The sequence below is a fragment of the Artibeus jamaicensis genome, unplaced genomic scaffold, assembly GCF_021234435.1.
Source record: "Artibeus jamaicensis isolate MK-2021 breed Jamaican fruit bat unplaced genomic scaffold, CSHL_Jam_final contig_233, whole genome shotgun sequence".
Taxonomy (NCBI): Eukaryota; Metazoa; Chordata; class Mammalia; order Chiroptera; family Phyllostomidae; genus Artibeus; species Artibeus jamaicensis.
Window position 1 is genome coordinate 2,462,495 of NW_026521486.1, and position 18,264 is coordinate 2,480,758.

The 18,264-nt window shown below is 39.0% G+C and overlaps 1 protein-coding gene across 1 annotated transcript in view; it reads left to right on the forward strand.

The window, feature by feature from the left end:
* Positions 1-657: 657 nt before the first annotated feature.
* Positions 658-18,264, forward strand: part of SMC1B (structural maintenance of chromosomes 1B) — a 53,634-nt gene continuing 36,027 nt past the window's right edge. Inside the window, exons 1-8 of the mRNA XM_037160327.2 lie at positions 658-1,020; positions 3,301-3,413; positions 3,501-3,704; positions 5,913-6,151; positions 7,635-7,893; positions 8,994-9,134; positions 14,162-14,244; positions 14,868-15,075. Of these exons, the coding sequence (XP_037016222.2) occupies positions 792-1,020; positions 3,301-3,413; positions 3,501-3,704; positions 5,913-6,151; positions 7,635-7,893; positions 8,994-9,134; positions 14,162-14,244; positions 14,868-15,075 (1,476 nt within the window). The 5' untranslated portion in view covers positions 658-791. The remainder of the gene's footprint in view (positions 1,021-3,300; positions 3,414-3,500; positions 3,705-5,912; positions 6,152-7,634; positions 7,894-8,993; positions 9,135-14,161; positions 14,245-14,867; positions 15,076-18,264) is intronic.

The window sequence follows — 18,264 nt, forward strand, 5'->3', positions numbered from 1 at the left end:
TTTCCAGGGGGACTGAGCCCGACCCTCGTTCCTCCAGTGCTTCCGGCCTGACAGTGACTGTCACCTCCTGACAGGTGACAGAAGGTGACAGCGTTGCTCGGGCGCACACTTCAGGCCGCCTCGCCCTGTGCCCTGCCCTTTCAGGGTCCGGGACAGGCGTGCTCCACACGTTTTACACTAGTTCCAAAATAACCCCATTCTGTGAATTCAGAAATACAAGTGGCGCCCTCAGAACCTGTCGCGAGGTCATTGTGACAACCCCTCCCGCGCTCCTGGCCGTCCCCTTCCGAGGGCCACATGTCCCACGTGCCCCAGTAGCCCAGACAGCGCTCCCGCCTTTCCCAGAGCGACTAGCCCCGCCCAGTCGGAGTTTCTGCGGCGCCTGCGGCCGTGCGCGCATGCGCCCGCGAAGTCGGGGACACGCTCCTCGGTCCCCGTCCCCGGGCGCCCGCTGGCTGCTGCCCGCAGCCCCCGCGGCTGCTCTGGCGGCCTGGGCGGCGTTGGCCATTTCGGGCAGGCGGCACCGAACCCGGAGGCGGGCCGCGATGGGCCCTGGCGCCCTGCTTCACGTGGGGTTGCGGTCGCGGCTCCGTATTCGGACCTCTTCGTACTGGGGCGGGCGCAGCCGCCTGGGAGAGAACGAGTGGTCCACGGAGTTGTTGGTCGCACTCCCTGCCGTGTAGACACGGCCGTCCGCGTAGACGCGCTTGTCCACTGGGTTTCGCCTCCACCGGCGGGGCGCGCCAGTGGTTTCTTTGGCTCTGGGCAAAGCTTGTTTTTTATCATCGAGAATGGGTAACTCCTCCTCCCCTCCCCTCTTCTTGTCCCCAGGAAAATCTAATGTGATGGATGCACTCAGTTTTGTAATGGCAGAGAAAATAGCTAATTTGAGAGTGAAACATATTCAGGAACTCATTCATGGCGCGCATGTCGGAAAGCCTGTGTCCCCTTCCGCAAGTGTGAAGATTGTGTATGTGGAGGACAGTGGAGAAGAGAAAACATTCACAAGGATTATCCGAGGTATACCTTTGTAGATGTTCTTACGTGTCATGGGTGTTTCCAGAGCGAAGTCCGATCGCCTGCTTCACTAGCGCGTTCGCCCCCACCCCACCGCGCTCCGACGCTCCCCTGGAACGCTCCGTGGAGCAGACGCGTCCATCCGCGCAGACGCCTCCGTTGTCCGACCGCGTCTGTGCCTGGGCGTTAGTGAAGACGAAGGAGGGGACCCACCTGAAGGACAGAGAAGTCGCACTGTCGTTCCCGAGGTTCTTCGTGGTGTTTATATGGTTCTGTTAGTGATGAACGACTCGTGCATATTTTTGGTTTGTGTAGCAGGCTTCTTCTGCCATCAAAAAGCAACTTCAGTGAAATAACAGAATTTGTATTTGGGATTTACTCCTGAAATCCCTATTTTCTGAGTAAACAGGACCGGAGGTGTTTATATATTATTTTTTTCACTATGCTAGGAGTTTACAGAGTCTCGTAAAATAGGTGTTTCTTGGGTTTTTTTGTTTTGTTTTGTTTTTCTATTTTCAATCTGACCCACTGGAGCATGGTTGTTATATTCTAATGTATAGATGCTGTTTCATTAATTTTCCCCAAATTCGATCACAGCTAATTTTAAAAATACTTACATACTAGTACCTCCATGTCTAAGTATTTCTCTTTACTACCTAGGTATCTTCATTGGTTTTCTCACTTTCTTTCAGCTTTTACTCAAAAGTCTTCATCTCACTAAGGATTCCTTAGCGTATTCTATTAACTTAATAAACCATCATAATTTTTCCTCTTTATTAATGTATAATTGACAAAGTTTGTATATACTTAAGGTATTCAACTTAATGTTTTAGTATACATTGTGAAATAAGTGACATAATGAACCTAATTAACAATTGTATCACCTCATCTGGTCACTATTTGTACATGTGTGTGCGTGTGTGTGTATGGTGAGAATATCCTACCCTCTTAGCACATTGGAGGTGTACAGCATGGCAGTGTTAACCATAGTCACGCTGCTCTACATTAGATCTCCAGAACTTTACATCCTGCTTAACTGAAACTTTGTACCCCTTGACCATCTCCCCACTTGCCTCTCCCCCAGCCCCTAGCACTCACCATTGTGCTAAATGTTCTGTGAGTTTCAACTATTTTAAATTCCACATGCAAGGGAGGTCATGCAGATTTGTCTTGCTGTACAGGGCTCATCTCACTTAGCATAACATCCTCCAGCTTCATCCATGACATGGCAAATCACAGGATTTCTTTCTTTTTTTGGTTGAATAATAGTCCCATGTTTTCTTTACTTATTTATCCACTGACAGACATTTAAATTATTCCTTAGCTATTGTTAGTAATGCTTCAGTGAATGTGTGGGAATATCTCTTCAAGATAGTGATTGCATTTTCTTTGAATACTCACTAGAGATTGCTAGATAGATCACAAGGTAGTTCTGTTTTTAATCTTGTTTAGAGATTAGAGATAGGCAAGAACTTTCATATTCTCCATAATGCCTGAACCAATTTATATTCCAGCCAACAATGTACAGAGTTTCCCTTTTCTTCACGTCCTCACCAGCACTTGCCTTTTGTCTTTCTGATTCTAACACAGTGAGGTAATTCCTCGTTGTGGTTTTGATTTGCATTTCCCTGATATTTTCTAATATTGAGCACCTTTTCATATACTTCTTGACCATTTACATGTCATTTTTTTGAGAAATATCAATCCAGGCTATTTTTTCATATTATATATTTGGTTTTTTGCTATCAAGTTATATGAGTTCCTTATATATTTTGGATAATGACTCCTTGTCATGTATGTGGTTCCATCATCATGACCTAATCACCTTCTAAAGGCCCTACTTACTAATACCATCACCTTTGGGAGTCAGGACTTTAAGATGAATTTGGGTGGGGGACACCCAGTTCAGATCACCATCCTATTTAAAATTGCAAGGCCTATTCCTGCTACACAAAAACTTTCATATCCCCTCTCCCAGTCTATTTTACTTAGTTCTTAACACTTTAACACTTTCTCATGTTGATATTGATTTTACTTACATACGTTGTTTTGACCTGTCTCCATTCCTGAGATATAAGCTCCTTGAGATCAGACTTTTGTCTGTTTTGTTACTGCTGAGAATACTCCTCAGTGTAGGGGATGTTTGTTGATTGACTAAATGCATTTATTAACATACATCGCATAACTGGCCATTTCAATCAGAAAAATTTTATAAAACTTCCAATAGCTGTTGAGATATGTCTGGCATTTATACTTCCTACGACAGTCTTTATTTCATTTTAGGGGGATGCTCGGAATTTCGTTTTGATGATAGTCCTGTGAGCCGTTCTGCTTACGTAGCAGAGTTGGAAAAGATAGGTGTAATAGTCAAAGCACGGAACTGTTTAGTTTTTCAGGTAAGTAGCTGTTAAGGCTCTTTGGTTTATGATTTTGAAAAATACCACTATAACTTATATGTTGGTGTGCTTTACTCTTTTTAAAAGGGAACTGTAGAGTCAATTTCTATGAAAAAACCCAGAGAAAGAACCCAGTTTTTTGAGGAAATCAGCTCTTCAGGAGAGCTTGTAGGAGAATATGAGGAAAAGAAAAGAAAGTTACAGAGAGCCGAAGAGGATGCACAATTTAATTTTAATAAGAAAAGAAACATAGCTGCAGAGCGCAAACATGCAAAATTAGAGAAAGAAGAGGTAAGGTGTCATGAAGATATAACCGATTGAGTGTTGTATACGAGAACTGTCAAAATTGCTCAATATTGGCTTGGGAATACTAATAAGGTTCTTTTAATGACATAAGACAAATAAAGCCCCAAATTCATTAAAGATAAACTTTTTGATATGTTTTTCAACTTTTGGGGTTTTTTTCCCCCCAAATAGGTAGGACAACCTGAACTACAAAAAGATTCTTCTCCCAACTAGAAATAAACCTGAAGGGTATGTGCTTTATGTCGCTGAGGTGCTCAGAATTCTGGTTCTCATCCCTTACACTCTCAAAAATTACTAGGGACCGCAAACAGTTTCTGCTCATGTGGGTTATGTCTACCAATATTTATCGTATTTGAAATTAAAACTTGGAAGTTTTTAAAATATATTTTAATGATCAGTGTAAAAATAATAATAACCTCATTATATGTTAACATAAATAACATTTTAATGAAAAAAACTGCATTTTTCTAAACTAAATAATTAAAAGTGTAACATTGTTTGACATTTTTGTAATCTTAATATCTAGCTTAATAAAAGACAGATGAAGTCTGACAATTGGTTCTGTATTAAATGTTATCTGTGTCAAGGCCTAGCCACTTTACTCACCAATGGCTCTTGTACCGTCATTGGACATGTCCACACAATGAAAAAAGCAAAGTCTTAGTATTATCATGAAGATAGTTCTGAACTCAGGGACTCCCTAATACAGGGTTGGGGACCCCCTAGGAGGCCATGGCCATGCTTTGCAAACACTGTTCTGTGATAATTTCTTGGTACCTTTCACATTGCCTAGTAGAGTACTCTGTGTAATGGTTGATAAATTATTTGTGTTTAGAGTGGTCTTTTTAAAATGCAAATCAGATTCTGTCTTTTTCTTGTATAAAACCTCTTCCGGTGCAGTGCTTCCCACTGCACTGAGAATCTGCCATCCTGTCCAGCCTTCTGATTTGGCCCCTCTTCACCCCTCATGTCTTAACTTCCTCTACTCTAATACCACATTGACCTTTACTATTTACTGAATTCCCCACACTCCGTTCTAGCCTGGAGCTTTAGCTGTTTCCTCTGTCTAGATAGCTGCATGCCTGATTTTTACATGGTTAATGCTGTCATTCAACTTTTCATTGAAAAGCCATTTCCTTGGGCCAGCACTTGCTGTCCATGCCCTTAGCCTAAATTAGCACCTTCTCCCTACCCCTTCCCTGGCATTATCCTATTTGGTTTCTTTTGTAGCATATATTGCTATAGGAGATCTTGTTTATATGTTTGCTTAATTTCCCTCTAAGTTCTCTTCATTCCTCCCCACCCCATTAGAATGACTAGATTATAAGTATACAAGAACAGAGACTGTTTCTATCTTGTTCTTCACTGTATTCCCAAGAACAGGTCCTGGCACATAGTAGGCAGTCAAAAAATATTTGAAGAAATAAGTGAGAGTTAGATGTATTCCTTATTAGTAATTTTTTTGTTTCTTTATGTTTTTACATGTGTGTGTATGTCCTCAGTTTTGTCATTGAAAGTCAAACTATAGTACTTATACTGAAGCAGCTTATGGAAATGAAAGATTGTAGAACTTGAAACATTGTATGAACAGTTAGAATAGTCCAACTTCCTAATTATTTTTTACAACATCCTGGCAGATGGCCGCTTACCTGCGACATGGAATACTTCATTGATGAGGAGCCTTCCTCTCAAGGCAGCCCATTCCTTCATTAATAGTACAAATGCTGTTTCATATGTAGTTTAGAATTGTAATAGTCCTATCAGTTCTCTTAGTAGAAAAATTACACCCCGTAGCAGGAATTTTTCCTGGAATCATTGAATTTAAAGTTGCTAGGGGTCTTACGAGTCATATAACTGCATTCAGTTTTCAAATAAAGCTGATGTCAGAAATGTTAGTGGACTTGCCACACTCTGAAGTGAAGACTGAAATAGGATGACAATACAGGTTGGGGGGTATCACTCCATTGTTCTTACCCCCATACCACTGAGTGAATGAATCTAAAAGTCACTTACTGTTGTACTGGTTTACTGTACAGTGTATCTGCAAACCTTCTCCAAATAATGCTACTTTTAGTGAGAATACTGTTTCATAACATTCATTAGAGATCATTTGTTAGCACCATAGCTGAGTTTATGAAAGTTTGTTTTAAATATACTTCCATTTAACTATTGTTGAATTGTACTGTTTTATAGGCAGAACGTTACCAGAGTCTCCTTGAAGAACTGAAAATAAACAAGATTCAACTGCAGCTTTTCAAACTATATCATAATGAGAAAAAAATTCACTTTCTGAACAATGAGTTAGAACAGGCAAATACAAATTTAAGTGTCACAAAAGAGTCTCTTTCTCGTCATGAAACCAAAGTGAAAGCCAAGAAAAAGGAACAAGGAATGCTAACTAGACAGCTACAACAAACAGAAAAAGAATTAAAGTGAGTTTTTAAAAATAGTTATTAACAGATTTTATGTATATCAAGAGAGAAAATAAAAATAAAAGTGACGTTTTTAAAGTTGATTTTTTAAAACAAACTTTTACTTTGGAATACTTTTAGGTAACAGAAAAATTATAGAGAACAGAGTTTCCGTATTCCCCACACTCGGTTTCTCCTGCTTTTCACATCTTACGTTATCAGTATGTTACATTTGTCAGAATTAATGACCCAGTGTGGATACATTACTGTTAACTGAAGTCCATAGTTCATTATTTTCTTAGTTTTTACCTATTGTCTTTTTTTAGGTCCAGAATACCATATTTCTTTGAGTCACCATATCTCCATAGACTCCTCTTGCTGTGACAGTGTCCCAGGCTTTCCTTGTTTTTGATGGTCTTAACAGTTTCAAGGGGTGCTGGTCAGGTGTTTTTGTGGAATGTTCCTCATTTGGGATCTGTCAGTTTCCTCATAATTAGACAGGGTTGTGAATTTGAGGGAAGAAAATCCCAGTGGTAGAAAAATGCCATTCTCATCCCACTCTATCAGGGATGTTAATATAGATGTCATGTGATGTATCTTTAATGTATCATAATATCAACCTGACATCACTGTCGATGTTGACCTATCCTTGCTTATCTACAGCCTCCCACTCCAAGAGTAAGAAATCTGCCATCCATAAAATGCCATTCATTTGCTTAATTGTTCAATTCCAGTAATCATGTATGGCAGTATCAGAATTATTAATCCATACCCTCCTAGGAAGCGGCTGTATCAATTAGCATATGATACTTATGTACGGTTCCTTTTCCTTGTAGTTTTACAGCCTCTATTCATTTCCAAAGTTACCTTGGTTAGCACCTTTATCCCCTTCAGTAAGGTGGTTTCATATATATGTAATATAGTTACAGTGTTTTGTCACTTCCTGTGTTCCATTTAGGAGGCCTTGGGCACCTCTAAGTGATTTTTTAAAAATTTACATACATTAAAGTACACTGCTGGTACTGTAAAGTTCTATAGGTTTTGACAAATGTGTGATGTTATATTCTACCATTACAGTATCACACAGATTATTTTACCACTCTTAGAGAATTCCCCTATGTTGCTCTGGCTGGTGTGGCTCAATGGACTGAGCGATGGCCTGGGAACCAAAGGGTCACTGGTTCAATTCCCTGTCAGGGCACATGCCTGGGTTGCAGGCTAGGTCCCCAGTGGGGGATGTGATAGAGGCAACCACACATCGATGTTTCTCTCCCTCTCTTCTTCCCTTACCCTCTCTCTAAAAATAAATAAAATCTTTTTTAAAAATTCCCCTATACTTCAAGTATTCAATCCTCCCCCTAACTTCTGACAACCACTGATGTGCTTATGGTCTCTGAAAGTTAGTTTTTAGAATTTATTTTTAAATGTATGACTTGATCAAAAGACTTCTTTATATATTATAAATTTTAGTTTCCTTTAAAGCAAACTTTATATTTATTTTTAGATCTCTTGAAGCACTTTTAAATCAGAAGAGGCCTCAATATATTAAAGCCAAAGAAAACACTTCTCACCACCTCAAGAAATTAGAAGTGGCTAAAAAATCAATGAAGGACAGTGAAAAACAACGTTCTAAACAGGAAGATGACATAAAAGCCCTAGAGACAGAGCTGGTTGATTTGGATGTTGCATGGAAAAGCTTTGAAAAGCAGATTGAGGAGGAAGTGCTACGGAAAGTGCGAGACATTGAATTAGAAGCCAGTCAGGTGAAAAAGACAATGTAGGGCAGTCTTCCTTCTGCTGTTTCCAGCTTCTCCTTTCAATTAGAACACACTTGAAGAATGACCTCTCTTCGTGATACTTGAAGAGAGTGTTCTCAGAACCTACATTATGGGGATTTGAATTTTTCAACTTGTATATGAAATCTAAATTTAATCTTCAGGCTATTTTTTCTTTATAAGATTAAATGGCATTAACATTTTTTAATTTATTCAAGTTAGGAAATACTTCAAGAAGATTACATGGTATCTTGTAATAAAAGGAAATTCTTGTATTTTTAAACTAATCATTTTGTTTCTTTCCTGAATATTATGAAAAATTAAAAGATACACATGGCTTTTAAGCCAGATACACATGGCTTTGAAAAGACATGGTCATGTAATTGACAGAAGGGAAATTGATTGCTTAAGGTGATGTAAAATGTTAAGTGATGAATTAATATCTAATTCAGTATGTAAGATTTAATTATAATCAATAGTTGATATTCAAAAATTGGTAATTCATATTTCCTAGACATTCAACTAAATTTTTACTATCTCTAGTTAACTTAATAACAATCTTATAATACATATACTAAAATATTTGTGACTATATAGATTTAAAAAATACATAATTTTCTCTGAGCTCCTCTTCCTTTAGACTACTAGTTTTAATCTCCTTTTTCTTTTAAGAATTTCTTAGACTTTACAGAGTTTGAATACCTTATTGATGTATCTAAACAGTTTTAAGTACAATATTCATTTTAAGTTCACATTATCTTATCTGGAGAAGATGGCCAATTCTGATCTAATTTATGTAAAACACACTTTTCTTAAGGTCATCTGTTAGCAAGATTATTTAGTAGTAAAGAATTTCCCCTCATCCTGGCCAGATGGCTCAGTTGGAGTGTCGTCCTGGACACTGAAAGGTTGGACACGTACATAGGTTTCAGGTTCGATCCCTGGTCGGGCACTTCCAGGAGGCAGCTGCTTGATGTCTCTCTGTCTGTCTCTCACTCTCCCCCTTCTCTAATATCAATAAACATGTCCTTGGGTGAGGATTTTAAGAAAGGATTTGAGTTAGCCATTTTTAATTGCTCTTTGTACAGCTGAATCGTTACAAAGAACTTAAGGAGCAAGTAAGAAAGAAGGTGGCCATAATGAACCAACAACTGGAAAAACTGCAGTGGGAACAGAAGGCTGATACAGAAAGACTGGCATTTGAAAAGAGGAGGCGCGGAGAAGTTCAGGTACCTTGATTTGTGCAGTCACGATTTAGAATTACTTTCAGTGAAATTTTACTACCTTTCTATATTAGCTTTTCAATATATAAGTGGATTTGCATCAGACATAAGTGATTAATGAAAAAATTCTGGATTACCTCTTAATGCTCATTAGTATCATGTAGATACTCCTATGGTCTAAGATACGGATAGTGCCTTTGTTCATACACTCAGTGAGCATTTTCTGTGCATCTGTATAGTGATAGACATTAGCAGATGATGGAGCCTCTGTTGTTAACATGTATTACAGGTCAGTGAGGTTAGAAGGATGGGTGAAGGAAAAGACAGCTAGGTATCATAATAGAGGTGAATGCAAAGTTATTTGGAAACAATAAGGACATAGCCCTAGAAGAGCATAATAGTCTACATGAGAATTAACCATCAAGATAGCATTATAGCCCTGGCTGCTGTGGCTCAGTGGATTCAGTGCTGGCGTGCGAAGAAAGGTCACTGGTATGGTGCCTAGTCAGGGCACATGCCGAGTTTTGGATCAGGTCCCACACTGGAGGCGTGCAGAGGCAACTGATGGATGTATCTTGCACACTGATGTTTCTCTCCCTCTCTTCCTCCCTCCCTCCCCCTCTTTATAGAAATAAATAAGATTTTTTTAAATGACAGCATTATAATGATTTGCCTTAAAGTAAGATAGACCTGGCTTCCAGTCTACCTTGTTCTTTACTTGTTCTTGGTAAATAACTGAGTTATTTAACTTCTCTGAACTGTGATTTCTTCATTTGCACAGTGAGGATAGGTGTGTCTACCTCATAGTGATGGGCAGATTGAATAAGATGAAAGTGAGTGTGATATTACACCAAGCAGCTGGTATTTCCCTCTGATGTGTCATGGTGTATTATAGAATAATCATATGAGTAGAAGAAAGGATATTTTGTGGAGGGAAAAAATAAATGTAGTAACATACCAGACATTTATTTTTAAACACTTGTATAATTTGTATTGCATTATAGAACTGTACACTGATTTCTGCAAATTCTCATTGCACAGTTTCGCTTTTGTGCATGCTAATTTCGGAAAAACTTAAACTTATTTCTACATGTTGAATCTATGGTTACCCACACTGCAAAGCCTCACCTAGTTTGCCTTTTCTCCCCACTCCACCCCCACAAAAAAAAAAACCTAATTTCTTCTGCATATAGTCACTCATTATTCTAAACCTATTTCTAAGGGATTTTATCATATTGGAGGAAAGTACAGTTAATTAGTACAGCTCTACTAGACTGGAAGCTTCTTAAAGGCAGGATTCATAATGTACATTGTAAACATTGTACTTAGTAGATATCAGTAAGTGTTGATTGGATTGCTGTTGTCTTTTGAGTATGGAAACACTGATAGAAGAAGAAATATATCCAGGTAGAGAGAGATGGAGAAATTTGTACCTATATTCAGTTTCCCACAGGACTGCTAACTCCCTTTCCGGACAAGAGGAGCTGTAACTTTCCACAGATACCAGGATGGCAGTGCTGGGCAATGGCTGGCTCTCCCAGACAGTTAGCATGCTTGGCTGGCGTCTCAAATGCCACATGCCAGGTACCAAGGCCATCTGATTTTTCCCCACTATGTGTCCAGTGGAGCACCTAGTGCCTGACATGCCTCCCCATAGGATAGTGCCCCTGGCCTTTCACATTTCCTCTGGTAGAGCCTGTTCTCCAGCCTAGGCCATGTCTGAAGTTTGTTCCAGGCTCTTATCCCTTCTTATCCCTCAGAGACCTACCTGGCATGTGAAGTAACGGGCACAGAGGAGCCCTTCTGGCATCACACAAGCCTTGGGAATGGCCAGAGTAAAGACAGGCAGGTTTTTCCACTTGGCTAAATTTTGTACTCTTTATTAACTAACCATGGTTTTTTCCCCCTTTGCATGGAATTCTTAAGTGAGATATTAAAATGTCAATATGAGGGCTCTAATTTCAAAAATGTGAGTTCCTAGAGAAAATTAACTGTGCCTTGCTCATTTTAAGAACTCTGACACCTGTCACAGACGTTTGTTCAGCGAATTTGTGTGATACATGAGTACAGTGGGATAAGTACCTTCCTGAAATAATTACACTTGAAAACTTTGGTATTTCAGTTCCTGCCAAGATGGAGGTGTAGGTAGAAACGCTTTACTTCCTCGCACAACCAAAAGAAGGATAACCACCAACTTAATACACAACCAGAACTGCCAGAAAGTCAAACGGCGTATAACTCTGACAACCAAGGAGTTAAACATTCATCCAGACTGATAGAATGGGTGAAGAGGACATGCAGCAAGGGGGCAGACCACACAGGCGAGACAGGGCTGGCTGACTGGGAAACGAAGACTCAAAACCTCTAGCTGTAAGATACTGTGGGGTTGTGAAGGCAGAACAAACGTCCAGACTCACAGGAGAGTTGGTTGGAAAGTGGGACTAGGGCAGAGCAAGGGGCACTGCTCCCTCTCTGACCCTCCCCACAGACAGCGCCATAACGCAGCAAGGAGCATTGCCCTGCCCTGGTGGATACCTAAGGCTCTGCCTCTTACAACACAACAGGTGCACTGAGACAAAGAAATAGGGCCCAAATGAAAGAACAGATCAAAATTCCAGAAAAAGAGCTAAGTGATGAGGACACAAACAACCTATCTGATGCAGAGTTCAAAACACCAGTGATCAGAATGCATAGAATTGACTGAGCTTGGTCTTAAAATGAAGGCTATACAAGATGAAATAAAGGTAAATATAGAGAACCAACAGTGAAGGAAAGGAAACTTGGATCAATGATTTGGAACAAAAGGAAGAAATAAACATCCAACCAGAACAGAATGAAAAAACAAGAATTCAAAAAAAGGAGGAGAGGCTTAGGAATCTCTGGGACAACTTTAAACATTCCAACATCCAAATCATCAGGGTGCCAAAAGGAGAAGAGGGAGAGCAAGAAATTGAAAACTTGTCTGAACAAATACTGAAGGAAAACTTCCCCAATATGGCACAAAGGAAATAGACTTCCAGGAAGTTCTGGAAGCCCAGAGAGTCCCAAAGAAATAGGACCCCAGGAAGAACACACCAAGATACATCATAATGAAGTCACCTAGGATTAAAAATAATCAGCAAGAGGAAAGGAGACAGTTACCTACAAAGAAGTGCCCATAAAACTGTCAACTGATTTTTCAAAAGAAACCTTACAAGCATGAAGGGGCTGGAAAGAAGTATTTGAAGTCATGAAAGGCAAGGACCTACATCCAAGATTACTCTATCCAGTAAAGCTATCATTTAGAATGGAAGGGCAGATAAAGTGCTTCTCAGATAAGGTCAAGTTCAAGGAGTTCATCATCCCCAAGCCCTTATTATATGAAATGTTAAAGGGACTTATTTAAGAAACAGAAGAAGATCAAAAACTACAAACAGTAAGACAACAACAAACTCATAACTATCAACAACTGAACCTAGAAAACAAAAACTAAGTAAACAGCTAGGACAGGAACAGTCACAGAAGTGGAGATCACAAGGAGGGTTATCAGTGGAGAGGGAGAGGGGGGAGTATGGGGGGAAAGGTACAGGGAATAAGCATAATTGGTAGGCACAAAATAGACGGGGAGGTTAAAAATAGTATAGGAAATAGAGGAGTGAAAGAACTTGCATGTACAACTCATGGATAAAAACTAAGGGGGGATGCTGGAGGGAGGCAGGTGGATGATGAGGGAGAATAAAAGGGAGAAAAAATTGGAACAACTGTAATAGCATAATCAATAAAATATACTTTAAAAAACTTTGGTATTCTGTTTCCTGGTGTGGTATACTGAAAAAGAACTGTATTTTTTGTTTATGTATACTCCTGGTTTTAAATTACTTAGTAATGGAATAAGACAGATTAATCTTTCTGTGATGTATAGGATGAATTAGACAGGGGAGAGGTTAAAGGCAGGAATACAAATTGTATTTGGATTTAGTGATAATGTTAATGGAGCAAGACTTTTGTGAAGTCCTCCTGCCCCAAACCTATAGTTACCTTATAGGTCCTGCATACACTAAGCCACTCTACCAGATTTACTTACTTAATATTTTGTCTCCCACCAGACCTTAGTCCTTGAGAGCAGAGACTCTCTCCTGTTCTTTATTGTATATCTAGTTCCCAGCACATGGTAGCCAGGAAATAAACATTTATTGCATAAATTAGTTCGCAGTTTAGGGAATATAGTCACTAGTATTGGGATGAGTATGTGTGGGGCCAGATTGGTACTTGAAGCAACCAGGAGAACTATTCTGTAGAATACATAATTTTCTAACATCTTTGCTGTACACCTGAAACTAATACAGAATGATATTGAATGTAAACTGTAATTGAAAAATAAATGCTTAGAAAGATTCATCATATATAACAAAGCACAGGAAGATTTATAGTAACACAAAGCAGAAGTTTCAGAGGAAATGATTGATATTCTTGTAAAATATTTAGTTTTATATATCATTATCAAACCATATCTTTTCATTTATGAGCTAATTTTATAATGCAAGATGGTATTTTTTCTTAACTGCTATTAGAAAAGGGACTCCTTGTTTTTATTTTTCTGAGATTTATTTTCTTTTAATTGTTAATTAAAAGTCACATTCAGAGTTAGTTTCTGTTGTTATTCCATTGTCTTTTATTTCTCTGTGGATGGCTTGTTTACTCCATCTCAATCTGATACAAATTTAAAAATTTTTAATTAAAAAGTTCCAGATATTTGAGAAAAAAGAACTATGTATAGATATTTGAAAATAATCCTGTTGGTGTTTGAGTTTCCCAGAGTAAACTTCGTGATCAGCTTTGAACCCTGATTCCTGTAACCTGAAAGCTCTGTACCATCCGGCCTTTTCAAAATTAAAATTTGCTCTTATGAGTATTTTTGTGTGGTTATATTTTATATATTTCCAATTCAGAACAACTAAGGTTATTACAGTAAGTTCTAAGCATATAGTGAAAAATAATTGATTTTATTTATTTGGAGTTTCTGTAATTGATTTTAGATTTTATTTCTAATTTAGGAAAATCTAAAACAAATAAAAGAACAAATAGAAGATTATAAAAAACGAATAGAGAAGCTGGAGGAGTACACAAAAACATGCATGTGGGTATTGTTTAAAAAGAAAGTTCCTTGCAGCTGTCTTACGTTTCAAGGATCTGGTTTATTTGTGGTATATTCAATCAAATGAATGCTTTCATTGTATCAATGTTTTTGCTCCTCCATTACTTTTATTTCATCGTGTACAATTAAAAATTACACTTAAGCACATGAATGCAATATTTACATTTTGAAAATATAAATGTTTATCAGTGGTGAAACTTAAAACTCCTTTTGGGTATTGATATTTTATAATTAAAGTTATGTCATGAAAGGTAGTACAACCTAAGTATTCTACCATTAGGAATTTTTTAAATTGGTATTTACTTATTACATTGCGCTAATGATGATTACTGTGGTTATAAGTGATCTATCCTTGCTTTTTCAGTATCCAGAAATACGTTATCTTTTGAATCATCAAAAGATAATGATCAAATAATGATCAAAATCTCTTTGCCCAAATTTGGTGCTGGGTTTGTTTTATTGCAGCATTTTTCATCTGCTAAGACTGTTAGAGTTCCCCTATTCCATTGCCCTGCAAGGTCCGACCTGAGTGTATTGTACCTTGTCATTCCTAGATTTGGGGTTTTCTTTTTGCTGTATAATTTATTGTTGTGCTTATTATGTAGGGATTGCTTAAAAGAGAAAAAACAGCAGGAGGAAACCCTAGTGGATGAGATTAAGAAAACAAAGTCAAGAATTTCTGAAGTTAATGAGGAGGTGAACCTTGTCAGAAGTGAACTGCAGAATGCTGGCATTGATTACCACGAGGGGAGACGGCAGCAGAAGAGAGCGGAGGCGATGGAGCGCCTTAGGAGGCTCTACCCAGACTCCGTGGTAACCGGAATGAGTGGTCGTCGAACCAAGAGGCTAAGCTCTCTTAGTTGGGATTTAAAGTGTTATTGTCATTTGGAGGCAAAATTATCTCAGAAATCTTGTTAAGTTTTGTGTTTGATAGTTTATATTTAAAAGGTAATAGTAAATAATTGGGGTAAAGTGTAACTTTTAGTAGTATCTCTAGGTAAGTAATAATTGGGGAGAAACATTGATGTGAACACATTACCTAGAAAGTCCAAGTTATGGCCAGTATCCCCAAAGGACTTGAATACCACGAACTAGCCTCCCCCCCAAAAATCACACAGCCTCAAACCTCACATTTTTCATGCTTTCAGTTTTTTTAAATTATATTTTCAGTAGATATCATTGGAATTCTTTTGTAACAATGAGCTTTTATTCTCTAAATCTGACTGTGCACCCAGTTTTGCTAGTATATTTCATAGCCCCCAAACAGCAATGTCTAACCTGTAGCTTAGCGTGTCAACTTCACAAAATTATTTCCTCTGGTATTGGGGTCGGGCATCCCTTTCTTGTATCCCAACACCAGTGTACATGTCGCAGTTTTACTTAATGATGGCCCATCTTCAGTATGTGACACTGTTAACCACTTGCACTGCTTCGAAACGCCTTGCCATTAGCCTCATAGTTTTCCTCCTGTCTCTCTGGCCACCATGTCTTCTCCTTTATAGCATCCTTTTTGACTTTCTAACTCTTAAATGTTGGTCTCGACTTCTAGATAGTGATGGAGGAGGTGTAAATTTTGGCCACAAAATCCCTCCCCCAGTACAAACAAAATGACTCAAACTAGTTTTTAAGAAAATAATTCACTCTGGCTGGTGTGGCTCAGTGGATTGAGTGCCAGCCTGTGAACCAAAAGGTCACTGGTTCAATTCCCAGTCAGGCCACATGTATGGGTTGCAGGCCAAGTCCCCAATAGGGGATGTGCAAGAGGCAACCAATCAGTGTTTCTCTCCCTCCCTCCCACCCTTCTTCTCTTTCTCACCCTTCCCATCTCTCTAAAAATAAATAAAATCTTTTAAAAATTAGTTCAACAATCAAACAAGGGAAGGGGCTCATACATCTAATGCCATGAACTTCAGAAAATGGTAATAGTCCAGGATTAGAAAAAAAAGATTGAAGGTTAGTATTTTAAACCATTTGTGCATTTTTATTGAAATTATTGGGGTTACATTGGTAAATAAAATTATGTAGGTTTCAAGTGTACAATTCTACAATATATCATTGGCACATTGCATTGTGCACTCACCATCCAAAGTCTAGTCTTCTTCCATCACCATTTACCCCTTTTTACTTTTTTCCACCTGCCCCTCACTCCCTTTCCCTCTCATAACCACCATACTGTTGTCTGTGTCTGTGAGTTTTCTCTCTTTTTCTGCTTAATCCTTTCCCCTGTCTCACCCAGCCCCGAGCCTGCCTCCCTCTGACAGCTGTCAGTCTGTTCTCTGTATCTTGGAGTCTGTTTCTATTTTGTTTGGTTGTTTGGTTCATTAGATTTCACATATAAGCGAAAGCATATGGTATTTGTCTTTCTTTGGCTTATTTCACTTAGTATGATACCCTCTAGGGCCATCCATGTTGTCACAAAAGCTGAAATGTCCTTCTTTTTAATTGCTGAGTAGTAGTTCATTCTGTAAATGTACCACAGCTTTTTTATCCACTTGTCTCCTGATGGACACTTGGCCTACTTCCAGATCTTGGCAATTGTAAATAGTGCTTCAGTGAACAGAGGGGTGCGTATGTTCTTTGGAATCTGTGTTTTGGGTGTCTTTTCCAGATGTGGAATTGCTGGATCATAAGGGAATTCCATTTTCTATTTTTTGAGGAAACTCTACACTCTTTTCCACGGTGGCTGTGCCAATCCGTATTCCCACCAGCAGTGCTCAAAGGTTCCCTTTTCTCCACATCCTTGCCAACACTTGTTATTTGTGGATTTATTGATGATAGCCATTTAAAGCATTTATAAGCATATTTTATCCCTGCAAGAAGCAAACTGATAAATTGATTAATTCCTGAGAAATCCCACCTAGTATCCCTTAATCTAGCAAGAAGGAATTTCATATGTATTTGTTGCATTGCTTAAAAAACTGTTGAATTGGGTAATGTGAACCTCTGATGATCTTAGATAGAAGTGATGGCTCTAGGACTCCTCACTATATTGAGAGGCCCATTCAAAGCCTTCCCCCCAGGTGGGACTTGTCCTTTTCCCCCAAGGCAGAGGAACCTTAGTATGGAACATTGGTTAAAGCTCAGAGGAAAGAGCAAAAACTCTGGAATTCAAGCAAAGCATACGCACAGCCTAGGCTTAGCTCTTGCTTGCTTCTGCCCTCCGAGCCCTTAGGTAACAGATCAGAAAATACTTAGAAGATAAACAGAAAATACTTAGTTCATCAGCTGTTGTTCAGAGGAAATAACCATCTCAGTTCTAGGTGAGGCAATCAAAATGTATCCATCACAGCAAATAAAAGGTCTGAACAGAGATGCCCACATTAAATATAAGCATGGTGAAAAGCGCAGGCATGGCAGCTATAGGTACATATAATAATATAGAGAAGGAATGATTTTTTAAAAGATTTTATTTATTTTTAGAGAAAGGAGGAGGGAAGAAGAAAGAGGGAGAGAAACATCAATGTGTGGTTGCCTTTCACGCCCCCTACTGGGGACCTGGCCCCACAACCCACGCATGTGCCCTGACTGGAAATCTAACCAGTGACCCTTTAGTTCATAGGCTAGCAGTCAATCCACTGAACTACATCAGCCAGGGCAAGAAAGAATGATTTTTAAAAATCCACATTCAGAGATATGTTTATTAATTTTAGAGAGAAACATCAATCAGTTGCATCCCATTCTGGGGACAGAACCCACAGCCTTTTGGTGTACCAGACAACACTCCAACCAACCGATGCACCCAGTCAGGGCATGAGAGAGGATGATTTTAAAAGCATTTCAAAGTCAAAGAGCTGCCCTGGCTGGTGTAGCTCAGTAGATTGAGCTTGGGTCTGTGAACCAAAGGATTGCAGTTCGGTTCCCATTTAGGGCACATGCCTGGATTGCCGGCCAGTTCCCAGCAGGGGACGCATGAGAGGCAACCATACATTGATATTTTTCTCCCTCTCTCCTTCCCTTCCCCTCTAAATAAATAAAATCTTAAAAAAAAGTCAAAGAACCTAG